This window comes from Oncorhynchus mykiss, chromosome 21 (assembly GCF_013265735.2).
Source record: "Oncorhynchus mykiss isolate Arlee chromosome 21, USDA_OmykA_1.1, whole genome shotgun sequence".
Taxonomy (NCBI): Eukaryota; Metazoa; Chordata; class Actinopteri; order Salmoniformes; family Salmonidae; genus Oncorhynchus; species Oncorhynchus mykiss.
This window is the reverse complement of record NC_048585.1, coordinates 19,860,572-19,886,009: the sequence shown is the minus strand read 5'-3', so window position 1 is coordinate 19,886,009 and position 25,438 is coordinate 19,860,572. Positions and strand designations below refer to the sequence as shown.

Genomic DNA, 25,438 nt, shown 5'->3' with positions numbered 1-25,438 from the left:
GTCTCACCTGATCTCGCCTCCTCCCATCCGCCTTCCATATTTGAGGACACGTATTTCCATTGTTAAAGCGGTCACTTGACTATCTTGTCAATATGATAGACAATCTTTGTTACTAGATGACGTTTGAGTCCAAAAGCAAACAAACATAAGTCACAAACCAGTCACAAGACTGTCGGGGCAATGGCAGACACAACACAGCATTTCAAGTATGAGAACATGTGCAGTTTATTTGGAAGATGAACTGTATCTGACCTGAACTTTGAAATGACGACAAACATAATCACGGTTCTAAATAAAAAACAAAGACTTTTGATTTTATTTGGGATAACATACAAATTACAATACACTTGACAAAATACTTGAAAGACAAATATTGTAAACAGGGGCAGATTGTTAGTTCATATATACCTTTGATTTAAAAAAAAGCACAATATAATACAGCAACATATATTGATTCAAGCGATAGACTTCTATCAAAATGCTTAAAATCGAATACATAGGCCAAAAATGGTACTGTAAATACTTGAGGTGACCATGAGTATGTATGGAAGCTCGTTCCCGCCACCCAAAAATAAAATCTGACTACGAGTTATGAGATAGAAAGACATATATATGATAGTAAGTCATTAGTATGAGATACGTTCAGGTGATCTGCATCACATAAATCCAATGTGCACTTTGCATCAGGCCTTCCTCAACTAAGGATAACCTTATGCATATCTTATAGTCAATGACACATTGATAAGATAGAGAGATTGTGGTGATATTGTTTAATTCATATGTACTTTTGCCCTCAGAACAGCCTCAATTTGTTGGGTCATGGACTCTACAAGGTGTCGAAAGCGTTCCACAGGGATGCTGGCCCATGTTGACTTCAATGCTTTCCAAAGTTGTGTCAAGTTGGCTGGATGTCCTTTGGGTGGTGGACCATTCCTGATACACACGGGAAACTATTGAGCGTGAAAAACCCAGCAGCGTTGAAGCTCTCGACACTCAAATCAGTGCGCCTGGCACCTACTACCATACTCCATTCAAAGGCACTTTAATATTTTGTTTTGCCCTTTCAACCCTCTGAATGGCATACATACACAATCCATGACTCCATGACTCAATAAAACCCTTCTTTAACCTGTCTCTTCCCCTTCATCTACACTGATTGAAGTGGGTTTTACAAGTAAGATCAATAAGGAATCATAGCTTTCACCTGGATTCACCTGGTCAGTCTATGTCATGGAAATATGTTTTGTACACTCAGTGTAAAGCCACTGATTCTTCAATAATGTAACTTAGAAATGAGTAACGGTCTTACTCAGTCAGAACCCAAAATATAAGCTTGGTTTACTCTCTTGTGTGTAAACAATGTAATTGTAAAAAAACACAGTATAGCTTCAACACATGGTTAAAAATATAATTTGTATCTCATGGATGGTCAGTCCTTGCATCCATATGTGAGTCCTTGTGTCTATGTATTTGAGATTGGTTACATTTCTCCTGCCCCATTCCTCGCTGTGGTGGGAGAAGCTTTGTTATTGTGCGAATCCCAGATTTCCCCTTTAAAAGGGGTCGACCTGCAGGACTATTCAATGTCCATGATCCAGACATTCTATCTCATAATTATACCTTACTATCTCATAACTCGTAGTCAGATATTTTTTCTTGGTGGCGGGAACGAGCTTCCATACTTGATGGCTTGCCTGGTCAACGCAATTTGAGCTTTTGGAATTATTCCTGACTAAATCAAGCACACCTTGAGTATTAGAAATGTTTGGATAGTCCTAGGCCACAAATTGTATAAAAATCTGTATGTTTTGTTTAAAGAAGAAAAGTATTGTTGTCATTCATAATCTTCCATATTTACCGTACAGTCAAACATATGGCATTGAATCCTAATTTTATCAATACAAGACACATTAAATGTAACAGTGTACATGTAACAATCAGTGACATAAAAGTGCTAAATATGCAATTGATCCAGAGATCTGAGCAACAGAGCTGAGCTTCATGGCTGGTTTGGTTGGTCGTAGTCCCCACCAAGCTATTAAGCTACTAATAATATTAATTCATATTAATTAAAGTTATTAAAACATGTTTTGAATACATCTTTAGCTGCTCACAATACTTGTAAATATTGTAGGTCCTGACAAAGGCAGGACTCTCTCTTCTCTGACAAAGCTTCAGAGATTAAAAGTAAAGGTCCATAATCTCCTCCTCCTTGTCCTCATTGTGTTTAAGTATCTTATCAGCGACAGGCTTTAAGCGTTTGGTCACCAGTTTGAGGTTGGTCTCGTGAAGGATGACCTGGCTTAAGTACTTCTCTCGTTTGATCTGTTCCCTCACTGTGTAAGGCACGTCCGGGATCACGTAGGACAGAACGAACTTGGTCAGGTATACAATGTGCTGAGGGGACAAGGGTATAAGGGTCGGAAGGAGGGAAAACATTATTAGGATTTCTTGAAAGGCTAGAAAATGCCCATCTGGCATTAGACTACACTGTAGAAAGAAAAATCAGGTCAAAGCAACGTTTCAGAGAAATTTCTACTCACCTCTACAACTATTATGAAAGCCATCTTGGCAGCTATCACATGCCAGTAGTAGATACTGTATTCATATTGTCTGTGATGTCCTGGTGGGTATCTGAAATCTCGATATCTAAAGTATGACAGAGAGACTGCATGAACTATTTCAATGTCTAACACGATTTCTTTGAAACCCCTCTCATATACATTCACATTACCTGCAGGTGGTGCTGTTATTGAACCAGTAAGGTGTTTGCAAGGGCCGGCTCTTGTTGGAGAAGTCCTGGATGTCGAACACAGAGAGGGTGTTGTTGATGTAGCCCTGCATGGTGTGACTGGAATGCTCTCCATAGGGATACACAGAGAAAGACCAGTAGTAAACCAATCGTGGGATCATGTCTGATGTGAAGGCAATGATCATGGCCTGGCAGAGAGACAGGGAAGTGGAGGAGACAGTGCACTTTAAACTGGTGCTCATCATAATAGATGAATTATAATCTACCTAAGAATGCCACTACATCAGCATGGTAACAATCAAATCATATGACTGACATCCAGTGATGGGATTAAGCAATGGAGAATAAACCAAGATAAATACGTCATCTTAAAAAATATATGTATGTTTCATAATACTTCATAATCCAATGGAGGAGCCATCACTCACATTTGATGCCACAGCCAAGATGGCGACACCTTGGAGAATGGGTTGCCACGCCCCGATGTCTTGGGCCTTCTCTGGAACCATGCGGCGGAACTGGGTGATGATCTTCCAGGCGTCCACCCGGATCTCGAAGAGGTTATTGACCAGAGCCAGGACAGGAGCCAGGGGGAAGGAGGCCACGAACAGAGTCACAAAACCAAACTGGATCACTGTAGGAAAAAGCCACGCAGACACAAAACCAAACTGGATCACTGTAGGAAAAAGCCACGCAGACACAAAACCAAACTGGATCACTGTAGGAAAAAGCCACGCAGACACAAAACCAAACTGGATCACTGTAGGAAAAAAGCCACGCAGACACAAAGCCAAATTTGATCACTGCAGAAAAAAAAGCCTTTCCATCAATAGATCTGTGAACCTGAAACTATGATAGTAGTTGATAGGCTAGCTAGGGGGGAACCTGATAATATGATAGTAACTGATAGGCTAGCTAGGGGGGAACCTGACACTATGACAGTTAGTACTGATAGGCCAGCTAGGGGGGAACCTGATACTATGATAGTAACTGATAGGCTAGCTAGGGGGGAACCTGATACTATGATAGTAACTGATAGGCCAGCTAGGGGGGAACCTGATACTATGATAGTAACTGATAGGCTAGCTAGGGGGGAACCTGATACTATGATAGTAGCTGATAGGCTAGCTAGGGGGAACCTGATACTATGATAGTAACTAATAGGTTAGCTAGGGGGGAACCTGATACTATGATAGTAGCTGATAGGCTAGCTAGGGGGAACCTGATACTATGATAGTTAGTAGCTCATAGGCTAGCTAGGGGGGGGATCATGATACTATTATAGTTAGAAGCTGATAGCCTAGCTAGGGGGGAACCTGATACAATGATAATAGTTGATAGGCTAGCTAGGGGGGAACCTGACACTATTACAGTTAGTACTGATAGGCTAGCTAGGGGGGAACCTGATAATATGATAGTAACTGATAGGCTAGCTAGGGGGGAACCTGATACTATGATAGTAATTGATAGGCTAACTAGGGGGGGAACCTGATACTATGATAGTAACTGATAGGCTAGCTAGGGGGGAACCTGATACTATGATAGTAACTGATAGGTTAGCTAGGGGGGAACCTGATACTATGATAGTAGCTGATAGGCTAGCTAGGGGGACCTGATACTATGATAGTTAGTAGCTCATAGGCTAGCTAGGGGGGGGGGGGGGGGGGGGGGGGGATCATGATACTATTATAGTTAGAAGCTGATAGCCTAGCTAGGGGGGAACCTGATACAATGATATTAGCTGATAGGCTAGCTAGGGGGGACCTGATACTATGATAGTAGCTAGGGGGGATTTGCACCATATAGTTTATGTCCATCCAACCCTTCTAGATTAAGTAAGTGAAAAACAGCTTCTATCTCAAGGCCATCAGACTGTTAAACAGCCACCACTAACACTGAGTGGCTGCTGCCAACACACTGACACTGACTCAACTCCAGCCACTTTAATAATGGGAATTGATGGGAAATGATGTAAATATATCACTAGCCACTTTAAACAATGCTACCTTATATAATGTTACTTACCCTACATTATTCATCTCATATGCATACGTATATACTGTACTCTATATCATCGACTGTATCCTTATGTAATACATGTATCACTAGCCACTTTAACTATGCCACTTTGTTTACATACTCATCTCATATGTATATACTGTACTCGATACCATCTACTGTATCTTGCCTATGCTGCTCTGTACCATCACTCATTCATATATCCTTATGTACATATTCTTTATCCCCTTACACTGTGTACAAGACAGTAGTTTTGGAATTGTTAGTTAGATTACTTGTTATTACTGCATTGTCGGAACTAGAAGCACAAGCATTTCGCTACACTCGCATTAACATCTGCTAACCATGTGTATGTGACAAATAAAATTTGATTTGATTTGAAGTGCCTTGGGGATAGGGGCTAGAGGTGGTTTCTGGACAGAGCCCAAAGAAATAGCAGGATCAGCTTAAAAAACTTCTGAGCATATAGCTGCCACCATATTGTGTCCACACCTATCCAATCCTCTCAGATCTACAGAGGTGCCAGGGGATAGGGGCTAGGGTGGGAGAGAGGGAGAGAGTTTGCCTCATACTTCATATCTTACCCATCTCCAGGTATTCATAGAAGAGGCCCAGCTTCCCAATGGGCTGCAGCTGATAGTCCTGCTCCCAGCGAGGAATCACCTTTTCAGACCCCACACGTGTGCAGTAGCGGAATATCAAATTCTTCATCCACCTGATGATGAGAAACATGTCAATCGCAGAATCATGATGCTTATAACAAGGTAATAGACCTCGCCAGCTTGTAGTCCTAAAAAATGGAAATGAGTTAGCATTTTCTATGGGGGAAATCCTAAAAAACTGAAATTAGTTAGCATTTCCTATGGGGAAATTAATAGGGAAAGAATGGGGTTTTGGGATAAATGCCGAAAATAAGGTCTGAGGTTGAAATAGGATTAGGAGATATTATACGTTTTGTCCTATGAGATAATATCAGTCAGTTAACATGACCTTAATGAATTGTGAAGCCTTTATGTGCTTTATGTTTTTGTTTTGATTACATAAAGGCTTTAAAATTCAAAAAAAGTGACGTTAGCTGATGAAAATGATCTCATAGAACAAAACGTATAAGATCTCCTAAGCCTGTGTTTTTGGCATTTATCCAGAAACCCAACAAAAAAACATTCATTTCCCCATAGACTTTGGCCAATTAGCCATGGTGGAGTTAGTCTCCGTTAGTGCCAACAAAAAGACACCTTTATGTTTGCTCTCTGAATCAGATAATAATGATGTCTGGATACAGATACACTTGAAGATAAGGGGGAATTCCATTTTGAGTTGAGATGGAATAAACCATTGAACCAACCCTGATCCACTGTAACTGTCTGAAAGCAGGAAACTTTACAGTTGCTGGGCTCCTAGAGAGCTGATGTGGTTGGCTATTTTATGTTCTTCCATTGAACCAAAAACTTACGGCAGCAACACCTCCTGAATGTTATTCCAGATGGCTTTACCGCCCATGATGACAGTGAGCTGGGTTGTCAACTCAATCAGGCATCCTCCTGGATCACACTGGTAAGGATGAGACACAAACAATGCATGAACCAATGTCGGCCATCTTGTAGTATTACATGATAAAGCACCTCCATTCAAACAACTTGTATTTTGTGGAAGATTTCCTCATCTAGCTCTTTCATTTGAAATATGAAGGTCTCTTTGAGTCAAACAAAAATGCCACAGAATGCAAGAGCTAATAATTTGGAAACGTAGTTAGAACACAAGCGAAGCGGAAAAGCAAAACACTGTCATACTGTGTTATCACATATTCTGTGCCAAGCACCAAGCTCCAATCAACTGAGCCTTCAATCAACTGATCTTTCAATCAACTGATAGGCATACGTACCTCCTCATTCCTGTACTTGCCCAGCAGGTAAACAGGTTGTCCAGGGTAACCAACCACTTTCCCTTTGGCAAAGGCAATGTAGAAGCAGGAGGAGTAGTAGTTGACAAACTGGAACAGGAACATCTTCAGAGTCAGACTGTTCTCATAATCCGTCTTGGTCCTTGGTAGCTCTTTAAAATGAAGTAAGGCATCTTCTCAGTCTCATCAAAAAAACTTCAGGCTTAAATCAAGCTTTTGCTGTGTCCAGATTCTGCAAATTAATCTGAATAAGGACATTAGCTAAGGGCTATTGTGGTGTGAATTTCCTAGAGTATAAATATGTTGGCATATATTTGGATTACTTCAGACCTATTGGCGTGCAATATTTACTCATACCATGGTATAATTGCAGAATGTTTGGGGCACTGCATAAACCTTGCTACGGCATGTTTGAGTGAATATTAGCCCTTGTCTGAAAGCAGTTTGAGAAACACCATAGTTCCGCATAGCAAACCACATATTTCCTGTTGTTTGACATTGGGGCGTCTTACCGAAGTCAGTGATCCAGATGGCAACCCTCTCATACAGGATGTTGAGCACCATGATTACTACGAAGCTGATGATAGAAGCAGTGACGGAGGTGGCCATTTGGGCGGTCACATACTCCTTAAACGGTTCGAGCTCCTTTAGGTCAGACTGGAGTCTTGTCGAAAATGAGAAGAACACTGCCAGTCGGTATACGATGATGGCCACCACTGACGCTAGGATCAACACAATCTGAACACAAGCACAAACACAAGAATTGGAGGGCTCAGACTTGAAACAAAGGTTAGGGTTATATAAAACATGTTTTGCTGTTGGAGTGCAAATTAATTGGCCTATTCAGAACAAGATAACAGTAGAGAAATCCAAAAGTTTTTACCCAGAATAAGACGGTCCCGATTCCTAAAGACACTCTTATACACCGTCCACAGGCTGTATAAGGTACTTTCTCTTTTACCTAAATGAAGAATAACATGTTTTACAATGAAGTAATGATACAGGTATTACTGTCCTTTCAAAACAAGTATATAACATTACTATCATCGGTTGTGGAGTGTTCCTCTAGCCTCCTGAGTCTGACGCTATGGAATAGCGTGTGACGAACACATCTTCCACATCTTCCTTACCCGTGTGACAGGGTTGATTCTCTCATGGTTACACTTGGCCTCATACTCGGGACGAGGTTGCTCCTCCTGCTCCAGGAACTCCACGGTGTCCCACTCATACTCCAGCTCTGCCTGGTAGCGCTTCCAGAACTCCAGAAACACGGTCACTAGAACCAGGATGGGAACAAGAGTGTAAAGCTTTATTTTACTTGCCTGGTCCTAGACTGTAGCAGGAAAACTCTGCTAAACTCTAATATCATTATCATGCAACATCTAATTGCTAATAAACTTATTTCAACAAAACTACACACTAAAATAATACCGTTTCTGAAAACTCTACATTTGAACATTTGGTAAGTTGAATTAATTAAATGACTCACCCCAAATGGCCATAAAGACAGCAAACACCAGCGTCCCATAGTTATCAAATATGCACAGTTTCTAAGGAAAACAAGATCACATGAAATACTTAGCTTTTCACATCATTTTTTCATTCCATCCAACTCTTTATAAATGTATATGAAAACAAACCCTGTTCAAAAAGGTTTAATATGACTTGTAGCATGTCTCATGGGCCAAGGAGTCTGAGAAAACCGTTTAAGGGACTCATTATCCATATACGTCACTTTCATAATCATAATCACTCTGAATTGACCATGTGAGTGAATGAGAAAAAACCTGTACAGCCATGGACCGGAATTAGTGACCCTAATGTATGCAATACTTACTTTAGAAGATTCACAGGTGCTGTTCAGCCTCCAGTATGTGCACTCCTTATCACACTGCGGACACATCACAATATTTCCTCCAATCAAAGGGTCGCACACCTCTTTGCTGTCCAATAAATGAACAGAACAGATGGGTCAAACTTCACCAAAAACTCAACAGCAAAATGCAACAAAGTTGTTAATCATTGGGTTTTCACACAGTTAGAGTGTCAGGGAACAGCATGGAAGGAACATAAATCAACTTATATTTACTCTACTTAACCTTGTGTGTCCTGTCCTGCACATACTGATCTTCATTTGATATACACTAGATTTAGCAACTTGTAATATATTTCTATGGTGTTGTGGGTTTTTGAAGTACTTTCTTTGAGCTTTAAACTTACCTCCAGGTGCTTGTTTCTTGAGTCGTGTACCCATAAATGAAACAGCCAAGTCCAACAATGGCAGCGAGGGCCAGCATGGCTGTATAGAAGCCCAGCCAAGCAAAGTAAATGCCAATCTTCTCCCCATAATACTTTCTATAAGAAAACGAAAGAAAATGTTATTATTTCCATCCCTTATTTTCCGTAATTACAATGATTGAGCACATTCTGTTTGGAATAATACTTCTCAACACCTTATTATGCTAAAGCAGCAATGTGCATTTTTGCGAAAGTAGATTAAAGCATGAATTACCTTATGAGATCAAGTGGCTGCATCTTATAGAAACTTTTAGGGTGAGCCCACTCGTTATACAGGAGGTATCTCTCATTGGGGCACTCATCTTCCTTCGACCTGACGTTGAATCTGCACTAAAGTAAGTTCACAGAAAACAAAACTAAAAAGTCCATAAAAACACTGCTCAAGTCTTTTCACAGATCGATTGGTGTTTAATGTACTATGTTGTCAGTTACTAGTGCCACCCCACTTTTTATCCCCACTCACATCATGCAGGGGATAAGCAGCCTTGTACACCCCCCCATCGAGCAGCTTGGTGACACCAAACTTCTTGATGTTCCCTCGCACCTCATAGGGGGCTCGGCTGAGGATGTAGTAGGCCTGATGAGGAAGACCAACCATTCTGTTATCATTGAAGTGTTAAGAAAAGAGTGTTAACACTGTGTTTTAAGCATAGGTACATTGATATTTTCACAGCGCACGGGCTGAATAACCAATCTCAGTGGTCTACAGACAAAATATCTTCCAACACCATTTAGCAGCATCAGAAACCTGAGATGCTTAAACTACCGAAAGAAAGTCAATGAGGTGACTGCTTTTTAGTGATTTATTTTTAATCTCTATCAAAATCTAGTGCGCTGCTGCATCTTTAACCTCTTATTGGTTGACTTTGGGGTTTATACTCCATGATGAGGTAAAGAAAGCAGTGCACTTGCCATTCTACTCCTCATGGACGGCGTGAAGAAGAGGTCCCGGTCCTTCACGTAGAAGTACTCCAGTCTGTCCTTCTCGAACGGGGCAGTGAAGTACTCCGTCTCCTTGGCTATGAGGTCCTCGCTGGGGTAGAAGTGTCTGGTGATGCAGCTGAGGAAGTTGAAGGGTGAGGACGTGGTGGACAGATCATTGGGCTGAATGGGCAGCTTGATGTGGAGGACCTCGGCGTAGGTACATAGCACGTCCCAGGGCATGTGCACCTTGACGAACAACAGCTTCTCATCTACCACCTTGTCGGAATGACGAAGATAAAACAACAAGATAAGGCAGCCCTTTTCATTTCAACTAAATGTATTACATCTTCAGTAATTAAGAAGATTAAGAAGACATTGCCATGATCACAAATTACATCCTCCACATAAAACAAGTACTAAAACATCACATAAATCTAATGCAATACTTTATTATCTACAAAATCAGAAGTTGGCTCTGTGTTTATCAATGTTAACTCATTGATCCTATTCCATGAAATACCACAAAAGTTTGCCAATAATTGGGAAACTACTCAAATAATGGGATTGGTGCCATAGTTTCCCACTATAATTCAATCTCAACCCTTTCTGAGGAAATAGTTGGCTGTTTAAAAGGAAAACTTTGTAAAACAACTGTGTCTGCCATCTAAAATGCAGCCAAAAACAAGATCCACAAGGTCACTTAAATAAGCAGTATGATAATAAAACTACGTAACAAAAACAAACATTAGGTATTTCTCTACCATTTCTGACCAAACGAATGTAAGATACTAAATATTGTTTCCATCCAATCGTCCCTGAAGATCTACACACTCAACCCCACTCTGCAAGCTAACAGCAGAGTAAATACATAAAGCCAGTCCTTGTAGAATGCATTATGTGGCCACTCACAGATCTGGCAGCCTCTAGTTCCATCCCCATCTTCATCAAGCTGGCCTCAAAGTACTCTCTCCGTTGCTAGGGAAGAGAATACAGGATGTTAAATCAATGGATCCCTTGTTTGTAACACTGCCCCTTCTGTTTCCCTATTGGATGAGATCCAATCTGTTTCTCTTATTACTCTTGTAATGAAAAGTGCTTTACAAATGTTAAATATAATATCTAATACATTATTATTATTATCCCATATTAACTGTGGTTGTGTATAATAAATAATGAATTAAAAGTTTCATTATATTGACATTACATGGACTTATTTCCCCTCAATGGATAGCAATGCATTGACTGATTTCAACCATGTATGAAACTGACTACATCTATATGTGTACGATACAAGACTTCTGGTAAAACCACGTAAAATAAATAAAAGCTCATTGGTCAATCAAAATACATTGCTACTACATACGTCTGTATGCTTCTGTTTAGTGCATCCACAATACTTGTAAAGAATTGTAAATACAGTATATATAACTAGGTTGGGAATGACTAAAGGATCAATTTCTAGAGAAGTGGAATTTTGCCTCCTTTTCCTTCTCCAGCTGTGAAAGTGCATTAAAACCACCACAGCAGATCTTCAGTATAATGGAGTGTCCATATAATGGAGTGTCTAGTCTGGGCATGTCATAATAGCCCCACTGGGACATGACATCAAGAGCTTGGCAACATAAGTGACCACAGCTGCATAGGAGGCGTGTACAGTCCTGCTGCTTTCAATACTCCCTGCTCCCAAAAATCATCCATTCAACATATGGGGGATTGTTGGTGAATCACAAATGTTACCTCTATCAAAGGTGAATGTACTTATTATTTCAGCCATTATGATGCAACAAAATCTGACATTTGGAAAATTATATTTTGACATTTGCAAGGGTAGCGTATAGTGTATGTTACATTTCTGTCACCTTGTTGTGATGGATATTGTGAAACAGAGATTTTACTTTCACAAAAGTGTGTACTGCAGTCCACGACATACCTGCATGTGCAACATCCTGTCTAGAGTTTCCTCATGTTTTATTTTGGTATGTTTATTTGGCATATGATGATAAAAATGATTGTACATTTGTAAATGGCCTCATATTAATCATAGGGATACCTTAGATCTGACACACCATGACTGCAGCAAAGAAAAACTTCCTGTACCAATATTAAAAGTCCATATTCCGGGTGTGCAATGAGAAAGCGTTGTGTGAATGCCTTAGGTCCTGGCATAATATAACACAAGCTTCTATGACGGAACATAACACTGATTCCTACAAGTTAACATCTTTGATGGAATGCGGCTTTAGTAACTTGTTTCATAGATAATACAGTACTCCTCTTAAGCTATAAGAAAACACATTTAGATTCACATTTTCCTCAAAACTATGCTTACATTGTGAAACTGCATATCATTTCAAACATGCTTTTTCACAGCACAGTAGGAATACTGTTTTTAACTTCTGTCAGACAGAAACCTGCTGACCATGTTGAATGTGAATAAGGACACTTAGACTCACAATCTGCCACCAGAAATGGACTTACTTTACGTTTCTGGAACGTTCTATTCTTGTCGATCTCCTTCATGTCCTCATCTTCATAGACTAAGACAAAGTCGATCCGTCTAACCCCATCATTGAAGAACAGAGAGTCAGATTTGCCATTGAACTCAGCCTGTGGGCAAAAACAACAGGCGATATCTGGTAGCTCCACAGTGATATCTGGTAGCTCCACAGCCTCAAACTCTTCTTCTTCCATGATATCATACATGTCCTTTAACGAGAGAGGGACTGACAGACAGCCTCACTGTGCTTGTACGAGACCCTACTAGACAACGTCTTTCTCAACTGACACCAGACGTAGATGGGAGAGGAAGGGAAGAGTCTACAACGGCAAAAAGTGACACACCCTTTTTTGTTCCATGAACGATAACAGTCCACATTTGAATTGGCATCAAACATAGACCTCTCTTGTAATTACATATATTTGGCACATTGATCCATGCATTTTCTGCATATGAAAATACAAAAGCGAATAAATCCACATCCACAAATAAATGCAAGAACCAGCCATGTTATACAAATATGGTATTAATTGTGAAGTTATTCATTGGCAGCTCAAACTAATACTACAACTACTATCAAAGCTATGAGCACTAATCATTTTCATAATGCAGAAAGGTTATACAATTTAAAGGGTTGAGACTCACCTTCTCCACTTTGGGCACTGATGCCCCCTCAGGTATAGTCTCAAAGGTTGGCAAAAACTCCTGAGAGTAGACTGCCCCCCCCCCCCAACAACAAAAAAACATGTATTAAAGACATGAGAGACATGCATGACCAGATCTTGATGGAGATGTGACTCTTCTTAAGCACCATCTTTTGTAAGACTCTGACAAGGCCCAGCAGATTATTATGCATTATCAGATTTACTGAGCATATGCACCAGTGCAAAGTACTCACATCTTTATTTCAGAGGGGAATATAATACCAAAGTAAAGCTCATTCAACAACCCACATTAAATTGTGTTCATTCAGTTACATGTGACATTTTATTGTGCCTGGTACTACATTCATACTTTACACAACAGACGACATTCCATCGGGAAAACTTCTAAACGTCCCATGGTAGAAAGTACTATGGAAACCTAATGTAACTGGAATCAGATGGTGTTTGGAAAACATGACCCTTAGTAACGCCCTGGAAAAGACTGTAAATGTTCAAACTCAGATACTCCATGATGGAATAGTTTGTTTGAGTCTCTTAGGCAAGTACCTCCATTCGACAAGTTGATAGCAACTGTGCTAATAAAACTGTGCTGAAAACATTATTTAAAAATCTTCCAATGTTATTGAATTGAAGCATGCCTGATGTACTTCACTTGACTTGCTTGTATGCAATACTTGTTTGGAATGCAGATCCTTTGAAGTTACCAGAAATACTTAAATACTTGCATACTGCATGCCATGTGTCATGCATTTCTCCAAGTTTGACTGTGAACATATGAGACACAATACAATCTTTACCTTCAGCAAAACCATCCACATAGCTATGTGATTTATACAGGCAACCCTTTTCCCCCTGTAGAGTGCTTCTCTAGGAACAGACATGCTACGCTGAGCCTGCTTGTACTGGTGCTAGACCAGGTCAAAGGCTATGTTTACTAGCTCATGGCAGAAAGACAGACTGATGAAGCACCAGCACTTGTTGGAAGCACTTTCAAAGTACTTTGCTAAATGGAGAGAGTATAAAAATAAAACATAAATGGATGTGGATTTTTTTTCAGGCCCTTCCCTCAGTGCATGTATAACCTGAAACTACAACTATTATCAAGTAATTACCTAGTAATGAAAACCTGCCTGATCCCAGAGAATTGATACATTGTAGGAGAGTGGGAGTCTACAATGGGCCAAAAATATGTTAGTTTCTTGTGAATTTAGACTGGGGTAGGGGCAAGCTGTGCAGTCAGCCATAGGCTATGACTGAAATCTGGCATCTGTGAATATAATCGGTGCAGTTGTTAGGCCTATGCCTATCTATTGCTATGTCCTCCAGTGTGATCAAGGAATACTTATGTATTCCAGCGACCTCAGTACAACAACTAGCGACGTCAAGTAAGTCGGACCTCTTGGTGTTTTGGCTAAGGCCTTAGCCTGACAACCACAGATATCCCAAAATTCGCTGCACTGGTGTCAGAAGTGGGATGGGGCATCCTTCATGGTAAACACTGAGGCCATGGAATGTGTGCCTGTGCATAAAGAGATTTGGAAACATTGGAGCTTACTTTCTGAAGGAAGGATTGACCAGTCAGTGACTGGGTTTGATTCGCAGTTAGGATACCCTCTAATTCACTACAGTATTATAGACACTGTGGTAGATGATAATTAAGTTTATGATAATGTATAGTGTAAGGTAGAGCAGAACCCTCTCATCACAGAAGGCAATGGTGGTGCCAAAAGTCAGTAGTTATTGCATAATTCTTGAACGTTTGAAATAATAAAGGAGAAAATATATAAGGTGCACAACATAATTACATTTGAGAAGAAAAAAAAAGTGCACAAAAACGACATTTTGAATAGCGTAGCGTAGCATATGGTTCATGATGGGTGGAAACGAAAGGCTACAAAGGAAGCCTACATTCTTCCGCCCTTTTCTCTTGCGGTAAAATATCTTGTGTTGCGAAAGATAATGAAATCCACGTGAACTTACCGACGTCCTCTATCATACCCATCTCGATCTCCGTGTCGCCCTCTAATTCTATTTCGGACACATAATCCATTTTAAAAATGTCGTTGTACCCGTCCTCACTAATTTTAATAAATCTGTCACATATCACAAGTCATTAATGGTTAAAAGTGGAGGGTTGTCTGGAAAATTTTACCGCGGAAATAAGGCATCATGTAGATTACTGCCAATGAGCTGCATGTGTTCCAAAAGTTGACTAACTTTATTTGTCAACATTGTTTCAAAAGAAAAAAACGGTGCATGCTTTTCAGAACAAATTCTAATTTGAAAGAATGTGTGGGGTAGTCCTATACGGACTATGGGTACTTTAGGAGGAGGGCTTTTGAGTAGTCTCTCTAGACAGACCAGTTCCCTCCCACCAGCCTAGTTTTTGAGCGATTTGGCAGTTTTGTTACGCCCACATAAACTGTCTGAATAGCATTCGTTAGGCCCGTAGTGTAGTTGTCGTTTTCCGATTTCCGATATACATATGCAGTGATCGGATGATTGTCATTGGGAAATGTTATTATTGCATTTGCTGGTTATTATTAGTCTATCACAGTGCAATCCGTTTTGTCACCAAAGCCCCATATACTACCCACCATTGCGACCTGTACGCTCTCGTTGGCTGGCCCTCGCTTCATACTCGTCGCCAAACCCACTGGCTCCATGTCATCTACAAGACCCTGCTAGGTAAAGTCCCCCTTATCTCAGCTCGCTGGTCACCATAGCATCTCCCACCTGTAGCACACGCTCCAGCAGGTATATCTCTCTAGTCACCCCCAAAACCAATTCTTTCTTTGGCCGCCTCTCTTTCCAGTTCTCTGCTGCCAATGACTGGAACGAACTACAAAAATCTCTGAAACTGGAAACACTTATCTCCCTCACTAGCTTTAAGCACCAACTGTCAGAGCAGCTCACAGATTACTGCACCTGTACATAGCCCACCTATAATTTAGCCCAAACAACTACCTCTTTCCCAACTGTATTTAATTAATTTATTTATTTTGCTCCTTTGCACCCCATTATTTTTATTTCTACTTTGCACATTCTTCCATTGCAAAACTACCATTCCAGTGTTTTACTTGCTATATTGTATTTACCTTGCCACCATGGCCTTTTTTGCCTTTACCTCCCTTCTCACCTCATTTGCTCACATTGTATATAGACTTGTTTATACTGTATTATTGACTGTATGTTTGTTTTACTCCATGTGTAACTCTGTGTCGTTGTATCTGTCGAACTGCTTTGCTTTATCTTGGCCAGGTCGCAATTGTAAATGAGAACTTGTTCTCAACTTGCCTACCTGGTTAAATAAAGGTAAAATATATATATTTTTTTTAAATTAACCAGTGGGCCCATGGGTGTCCTCAAAGAGCTTTGGAGTCCTGAAAAGGTAGGGACAAAGCAAACAAATTGAACATAACAGTATGGTCAACATATCTCACATTTAATTGAAAGATTGTTTGACATTCATATTGTGGAATTTCATATCTTGAGTGTTGACAATAAATATAGATCACAAATTTTACTCTTAAAATGTGACCCCTTGTTATCTGTTCTGTTCCCAACCAAATTCCCTGTCAGATATTGTTCCCTATACCGTTCCATATTAGATAGACCTATGGGTCCCCACCATACTGTCCCCCATTAGATAAGTTCAGTGGCGACCTATCATTCATTGCCTGTTTTGCATGTTATTTTGGCATTAATACGTGTCACATAACAGTTTGCAAACACTACACTACCATTCAAAAGTTTGGGGTCACTTAGAAATGTCCTTTTTTTTGAAAGAAAAGCTAAATAAATTGTCCATTAAAATGACATCAAATTGATCAGAAATACAGTGTAGACATTGTTAATGTTGTAAATGACTATTGTAGCTGGAAACAGCAGATTTGTAATGGAATATCTATGTAGGCGTACAGAGGCACATCCTCAAACTAGACACTCTAATGTACTTGTCCTCTTGCTCAATTGTGCACCGGGGCCTCCCACTCCTCTTTCTATTCTGGTTAGAGACAGTTTGCACTGTTCTGTGTAGTACACAGCGTTGCACGAGAGCTTCAGTTTATTGCCAATTTCTCGCATGGAATAGCCTTCATTTCTCAGAACAAGAATAGACTGACGAGTTTCAGAAGAAAGTCTTTGTTACTGGCCATTTTGAGCCTGTAATCGAACCCACAAATGCTGTTGCTCCAGATACTCAATTTGTCTAAAGAAGGCCAGTTTTATTGCTTCTTTAATCAGCACAACAGTTTTCAGCTATGCTAACATTTTCGGCGGAAGTTTACATACACTTAGGTTGGAGTCATTAAAACTCATTTTTCAACCACTCCACAAATTTCTTGTTAACAAACTATAGTTTTGGCAAGTTGGTTAGGGCATCTACTTTAAACAATTTCCATTAATTGTTTAGAGACAGATTATTTCACTTATAATTCACTGTATCACAATTCCAGCGGGTCAGAAGTTTACGTACACTATGTTGACTGTGCTTTTTAAATAGCTTGGAAAATTCCAGAAAATTATGTCATGGCTTTAGAAGCTTCTGATAGGCTCATTGACATAATTTTAGTCAATTGGAGGTGTACCTGTGGATGTATTTCAAGGCCTACCTTCAAACTCAGTGCCTCTTTGCTTGACATCATGGGGAAATCAAAAGAAATCAACGAAGACCACAGAATTTTTTTTTCAAACCTCCACAAGTCTGGTTCATCCTTGGGAGCAATTTCCAAATGGCTGAAGGTTCCATGTTCATCTGTACAAACAAGTATCAACACCATGGGACCACGCAGCCATTATACCGCTCAGGAAGGAGACGCGTTCTGTCTACTAGAGATGAACGTACTTTGGTGCGATAAGTGCAAATCAATTCCAGAACAACAGCAAAGGACCCCGTGAAGATGTTGGAGTAAACAGGTACAAAAGTATCTATATCCACAGTAAAACGAGTCCTATATCGACATAACCTGAAAGGCCGCTCAGCAAGGAAGAAGCCACTGCTCCAAAACCGCCATAAAAAAGCCAGAATACGATTAACAACTGCACATGGGGACAAAGATCGCACTTTTTGGAGAAATGTCCTCTGGTCTGATGAAACAAAAATAGAACTGTTTGGCCATAATGACCATCGTTAAGTTTGGGGGAAAAAAGGGGGAGGCTTGCAAGCCGAAGAACACAATCCCAACCGTGAAGCACGGGGGTGGCAGCATCATGGTGTGGGGGTGCTTTGCTGCAGGAGGGACTGGGGCACTTCACAAAATAGATGGCATCTTGAGGATGGAAAATAATGTGGATATTTTGAATCTCAAGACGTCAGTTAGGAAGTTAAAGCTTGATCGCAAATGGGTCTTCCAAATGGACAATGACCCCAAGCATACTTCCAAAGTTGTGACAAAATGGCTTAAGGACAACAAAGTCAAGGTATTGGAGTGGCCATCACAAAGCCCTGACCTCAATCCTATAGAAAATGTGTGGGCAGAACAGAAAAAGCGTGTGCGAGCAAGGAGGCCTACAAACCTGACTCAGCTTCACCAGCTCTGTCAGGAGGAATGGGCCAAAATTATTGTGGGAAGCTTGTGGAAGGCTACCCGAAACATTTGACCCAAGTGAAACAATTTAAAGGCAATGCTACCAAATACTAAATACTTGAGTGCATGTAAACTTCTGACCCACTGGGAATGTGATGAAAGAAATAAAATCTTAAATAAATAATTCTCTCTACTATTATTCTGACATTTCACATTCTTAAAATAAAATGGTGATCCTAACTGACCTATGACAGGGAATTTTTACTTGGATTAAATATCAGGAATTGTGAAAAACTGAGTTTAAATATATTTGGCTAAGGTGTATGTAGACTTCCGACTTCAACTGTACTTAAGTATCAAAAGTAAAAGTACAAATAATTTCAAATTCCTTTAATTAAGCAAATCAGATGGCCCCATATTTTTTTGAAAGCCAGGGGCACACTCCAACACTCAGACATGATTTACTAACAAAGCATGTGTTTAGTGAGTCCGCCAGATCAGAGGCAGTAGGGATGACCAGGGATGTTCTTTTGATAAGCGCGTGAATTGGACCCTTTTCCTTTCCTGCTAGGCATTCAAAATGTAATGAGTACTTTTGGGTGTCAGGGAAAATGTGTCATGTCTCTTGCTTGTCATTAAATGTGAAGACTGTTATTTTATCAAATTAATTCTCTATATGTAATTATTAAACTAATAATGTAAACTTTAATTAACTAGGAAGTCGGGGCACCACAGGAACATTTTTATAGAGTATTTTTCCCGTATCGGCTCTAAAGATATTTTCATATCTTATCGAGTACAGTCTTGTAACGGCAGATTTCCTCCTCTTTGTCTGAAGAGGAGTAAGGATCGGACCAAGATGCGGCGTGGTAAGTGTTCATGACGATTTTAATAAGAAAAGCCTGAACACTATGAAATACAAAACAATAAACCAAACCGAAACAGTCCCGTGTGGCACAAACACTGACACAGGAAACAAACACCCACAAACCAACAGTGAAACCCAGGCTACCTAAATATGGTTCTCAAACCGGCCGCAAAACCTGAACCTATAGGGGAGGGTCTGGGTGGGCGTCTGTCCGCAGTGGCGGTTCTTGGCGCGGGACGTGGACCCCACTTCACCATAGTTCTAATGCGCCTCTTCGCCCGCCTCCGTAGCCTCTTTAAAGTGGCGACCTTCGCCACCGACCTTGGACTGGGGACCCTAGACATGGGTCCCGAATGGACGGGGATTCCGGCAGCACCGGACAGGCGGGAGACTCAGGCAGCGCCGGACAGGCGGCAGATTCCGGGAGCGCTGGAGTGAAGGACGCCTCCGGCAGCTCCGGAGTAAAGGGCGATTCCGGCATCGCCTGGCTGACTGACGGCTCTGGCAGATCCTGGCTGGCAGACGGCTCTGGCAGCTCCTGGCTGGCTGGCGGCTCTGGCACCTCCTGGCTGGCGGATCTGGCAGCTCCTGGCTGGCTGACGGCTCTGGCAGCTCCTGGCTGGCTGACAGCTCAGGACAGACTGGCGGCTCTGGCAGCTCCGGACAGACGGGAGACTCTGGCAGCTCAGGACAGACGGGAGACCCTGGCAGCTCAGGACAGACGGGAGACCCTGGCAGCTCTGGACAGACGGGAGACCCTGGCAGCTCTGGACAGACGGGAGACCCTGGCAGCTCTGGACAGACGGGAGACCCTGGCAGCTCTGGACAGACGGGAGACCCTGGCAGCTCTGGACAGACGGGAGACCCTGGCAGCTCTGGACAGACGGGAGACTCTGGCAGCTCTGGACAGACGGGAGACTCTGGCAGCTCTGGACAGACGGGAGACTCTGGCAGCTCTGGACAGACGGGAGACTCTGGCAGCGCTGGAGAGGAGGAAGGCTCTGGCAGGGCTGGACAGGCGGGAGACCCTGTAGGCAGAAAACGGAGAGACAGCCTGGTGCGGGGGGGGGGGGGGGGGCTGCCACCGGAGGGCTGGTGCGTGGAGGTGGCACTGGATAGACCGGACCGTGCAGGTGCACTGGAGCTCTTGAGCACCGAGCCTGCCCAACCTTACCTGGTTGAATGCTCCCCGTAGCCCGACCAGTGCGGCAAGGTGGACTGGGCTGTGCTGGCGAACCGGGGACACCATGCGTAAGGCTGGTGCCATGTACGCCGGCCCAAGGAGACGCACTGGAGACCAGATGCGTAGAGCCGGCTTCATGGCACCTGGCTCGATGCCCACTCTAGCCTGGCCGATAGGAGGAGCAGGAATGTACCGCACCGGGCTATGCACCCGCACCGGGGACACCGTGCGCTCCACAGCATAACACGGTGCCTGCCCGGTCCCTCTCTCACTCCGGTAAGCACAGGAAGTTGGCACAGGTCTCCTACCTGGCTTAGCCACACTCCCTGTGTACCCCCCCCAATAAATGTTTGGGCTGACTCTCGGGCTACCAAACACTCCGCCGTGCTGCCTCCTCATACCAGCACTTCTCTGCCTCCAGCTCTGTTTTGGGGCGGCGATATTCCCCTGGCTGTGCTGAGGGTCCTTTCCCATCTAGAATTTCCTCTCAAGTCCATGAGTCCTGTGTCTTTGGCCGCTGTTGCTGCTGCCCCTTACCACGCCGCTTGGTCCTCTGTTTGTGGGTGTTTCTGTAACGACAGATTTCTTCCTCTTTGTCTGAAGAGGAGTAAGGATCGGAACAAGATGCGGCGTGGTAAGTGTTCATGATTTTAATAAGAAAAGCCTGAACACTATGAAATACAAAACAATAAACAATAAACCAAACCGAAACAGTCCCGTGTGGCACAAACACTGACACAGGAAACAAACACCCACAAACCAACAGTGAATCACAGGCTACCTAAATATGGTTCTCAATCAGGGACAACGATAAACAGCTGCCTCTGATTGAGAACCATATCAGGCCAAACACAGAAATAGAAAAACATAGAAACACAAACATAGACTGCCCACCCCAACTCACGCACTGACCATACTAAATAAAGACAAAACAAAGGAAATAAAGGTCAGAACGTGACACTTCTATTAATGAATTACTACCTCATCAGTTCTCATTCCAAACAACGTAAAATTCTTGGCTATCTGCACGAACCCAGCCTTTCCTATAAATCATCCATACACCAATAGGCTCAATCATTTATTTTTACTAACTAATTACACAATTACAGAATATACAATTCATGATAACATTATACAGTAAAATACCATCCCTAGTTGACTAAATAACACAAAACAGTGTGGTTATAACACAGTCAATTCAGAGGAAGACTAAGAACATGGGTCTCTATCGGACCTGGGAAGCTATTCTCACATAAATACATATGCCACTAACGATCGCTCATTTGGAAAAGCAATGCATTGTATTTATGTGAAGCTGACTTCGATAGTTGAGCTGGTGATGTGAGGCTCTGGTTTGCCCAGTTGATGTCGCCCTCGTCCTTTGTAGAATCTTCCGGGTTGTCGTGTGAGAGGTTCACATGGTCTGAGAGGTTCATCTCACTCTGGAGATTTGTCCTCGTTGGTCAGTGTTCTTGACAAGTCCTCCCATTATTTGGAACTTAGGTGACTTTGGGTCATGGGGGCTTTTATAGAAATTTAGAAAAGTTGTTGGTTCATCATTTCCAACCAATGTCTATTAACACTGGGGCGTGGCTACTGACTTAGTTAAACTTTACAGGGGAGACAATGTTCTCATTTTAAAGGTTAACATTACATTATATCATTTCACAAATAGTTTCATCTTTACTCATTAATTTTATACAAGAATTAGATGCAAGCCTCATAACTGAGGAATCTGTATTAACAGAGTTAGGGTATAGTGGCTGTATTGTCTTTCATGAGGTCACAAACATAAAACAAAACTGACAGGGTCGTAGCTGACTTCGCCACCGACCGTTTCCACATTCTCTAAATTATGAATAATGTTTAATTCTCCAATTCTGGGATGTAGTAGAATTGGGCGGGAGAGACTCTTTGTCTTACTGTGAAATTCTCTCTCTCCATACTGCATGGTCAATGAGAGAAGTGTATCTGAAAAGAAATGAGGTCGTGGTTGTAAAGTCGCAAAACTGCCTCCCCCTAACAGGAGATGGGGGGTTGTTCACATCTGCTAGCCAATTCTCTGAAAGGGCTAGAGTCATGACAAATGTATGTAAAAAGTAAAAAGTAAATCATTTTCTTTAGGAATGTAAAAGTAAAAGTTGTCCAAAATATAAATTGTTTAGTAAAGTACAGATTTAAGTAGTATTTTTACCTAAGTACTTTACACCACTGCAATTGACGCATCAATCCGTTTTTTTTTTTCAATTTAAGCTATTACATGAAATTCTCGCTACAAAAAGAATGCTCTGTATATCGGACATTAAACAGTCAGCCCTGTGCAGACTCTGCCATGTGGAAACAGAATCAAAGAGTATCTCTTTTGGTACTGTCCATCGGTGGCTTGTTTTTGGAGTCAGGTCCAGGAATGAATGTTATGTCATAATATCAGGGCACGGTTGGACCTACAAACTGCATTTTGGGGGGATTTGAAGGACCACAGTCAGTCAATATGAAATAACATTGTGCTGTTGGGTAAAATGTTTATTTTGGGGTCAATTTCAGCAGAAATGTTGCAGACGGGGGTTTCAAGTCCCTAATGAAACACCATGTGAGAATGGAGGGATGTAGCAAGAGGAAATGGTAGAATTATGATTTACTGGGAAAGCTGGGTTGATCTGTGGCTGTCTAAAGGTTGGAATTAATGAGTGAGGGAATAAATACATACACACATGCACAGTATAAAGGTTTGAGGTCCTCCAATCAGGGGTGAGGGTGGGGATGTGATTATTGTATGTTTTTCATTTAGTTATTTATGTTTTGTGTTTTGGTTTCATGCTGTGAGCGGTGTCTGTGCTGGTGGATGCGCTCGCTTCCATGCCCTCCTGGACGTCGGGAGGGGCTCAGTCCTTCCCACCCTTGGAAAATCCCTAGGGGCGGGGGCAGGGGCTTTGCCCTTCAGGCCTCTTGGGGCAGGTGGGGACGAGTGCACCCACTTTTCAGAGCCCCCACTGATGGGAGCAGCCATTGGTATTGTCATTGTATTGTTGTTCTAATATATATGTAGTGTTTAACATACACATTCAAAATGTATGAATAAAAAAACAATACTATTTTAAACACACATGAAGGTCCCCATAAGAAATAATTTCTGATTATATATAACTTAAATAACTACAAAGTAATGATCTAGTTATTAACAAACTGCCCGAAGATCCCGACGATCGAAGATATTTGATTGTGTGGGAAAGTCGGAGTGTACATTGGGCCAATAATAGGGGCAAGCTGTGCAGCCAGCCATAGGCTATGACTGACATCTTGCATCTGTGAATCAGTGTGGTTGTTAGCTTATGCTATGTCCACCAGTGTGATAAAGGAATATTTATGTATTCCAGCGACCTTAGTTCAACAACTAGTGACCTCGTCAATTGAGTCTGACTTATTGGTGTAATGGCTACCGTGTTAGCCTAACAATCACAGATATTTAGGCTCGAGTCCCGGTCACGACACCCAAAATTCGCTGCATTGTAAGAAGTGGTATGGAGCATCCTTCATGGTAAACACCGAGAGCATCGAAGGTATGCCTGTGCATGAGTGACCTTGGACTGACAGTTGCTGAGACAGTTTCAGTCCAAACTAATTTACAGTTTTATAAACACTGATGATAATGAAGTTTATGATAACGTATAGTGTAGGGTATATTGAGGCAGATAGATAGATGCCCATACAAAAGATAACTGAGTTGAGCGTTCCTCAGCTAAGCAGAACCCTCTCATTACAGAGGGCAATGGTGGTGCCAAAAGTCAATACTGTTATTGCATACTTTTTATAGTTTGAAATAACAAAGGAGAAAATATATAAGGGACACAACAGAATAACATTTGAGCAAATAAAATATAATTTTGGTTCAGATAGGTGGAAATGAAAGGTTACAGAGGAAGACTACATTATTCCGCCCTTTTCTCTTGCAATAAATCCTCTCGCGTTGCAAAAGATAATGAAATCTACGTTAACTCACCAACTTCCATTCCCATCTCTATCTCCGTGTCGCCATCCAATTTTGTCTCGGACAAAGAATCCATTTCAAGGATGTTGTCCCCACTCTCATTCATCTCAAATATGTCACATATCACAACAAGTCATCAACGGTTAAACCTGGATAGCAAAATGTCACGGCGGAATTAACGCATCATGTAAGATCACTACCAATGAGCTGCATGTATTTCAAAAGTTCCCACTTTATTTCACAACATGGTTTCAAATGAAAAAACATTGCATGCTTTTTAGATCAAGTTCAAACTTGAGAGAATGGGTGGGGTAGTCCTATGAGTACTATGGGTACTTTAGGAGGTGTTTTTTTAGTAGTCTCCGACTGGCGGGTTTCCTCCCACAATGTTGTTATCAAACCAATGTAGGTCTGCCATTTCCGAGATCAGTTTTTGAGCGACTTGGCAGGACCGGCAGTTTTGTTACACCCACATAAGTACGGTCTAATAATTGAACAGCCTTCTTTAGGCCCGTATTGTAATATGCAATTGTTTTCCAGTTTCCATATGTAATGAATGATTCTCATTGGAAAATGGTATTATTGCATTTGCTGGTTATAGGTCTGTCATTCTCAACCAGGTGGCCCCTGGGTGGCATCAAAGAGCATAGTGGTCCTGAAAAAGCAGTGATGAAATGAACAAAATTAACATATCAGTAGGAAGGCCAAAATACCTCACATTTAATTGAACAATCGTTTGACATCCATTCATATATTGTGCAATTTCATGTCTTGAGAAACCCGCACACGGCTCTTGGTAGTGTCACTGCTCTTTATTAA

General features: G+C 41.6%; 1 protein-coding gene across 2 annotated transcripts; it reads right to left on the bottom strand.

The window, feature by feature from the left end:
• Window positions 1–286: 286 nt before the first annotated feature.
• On the bottom strand, window positions 287–24,856 carry LOC110499940 (anoctamin-6). Of its 2 annotated transcripts, none has more exons than XM_021576996.2 (20): window positions 24,632–24,856; window positions 13,036–13,106; window positions 12,372–12,500; window positions 10,803–10,868; window positions 9,882–10,169; window positions 9,433–9,546; window positions 9,184–9,299; window positions 8,892–9,026; window positions 8,509–8,614; window positions 8,161–8,221; window positions 7,802–7,947; window positions 7,555–7,632; window positions 7,184–7,409; window positions 6,654–6,823; window positions 6,225–6,322; window positions 5,356–5,486; window positions 3,181–3,386; window positions 2,735–2,940; window positions 2,544–2,649; window positions 287–2,397 (listed from the first exon to the last, which is right to left on the bottom strand). In XM_021576996.2, exons 1-20 carry the CDS (start codon window positions 24,723–24,725, stop codon window positions 2,182–2,184), a joined length of 2,763 nt encoding a protein of 920 aa, XP_021432671.1. In that variant the 5' UTR covers window positions 24,726–24,856; the 3' UTR covers window positions 287–2,181. The 2 variants fall into 2 exon arrangements, with proteins under 2 accessions (XP_021432671.1, XP_021432672.1); XM_021576997.2 differs by lacking the exon at window positions 24,632–24,856 and adding an exon at window positions 15,036–15,395.
• Between the last annotated feature and the right edge of the window lie 582 nt (window positions 24,857–25,438).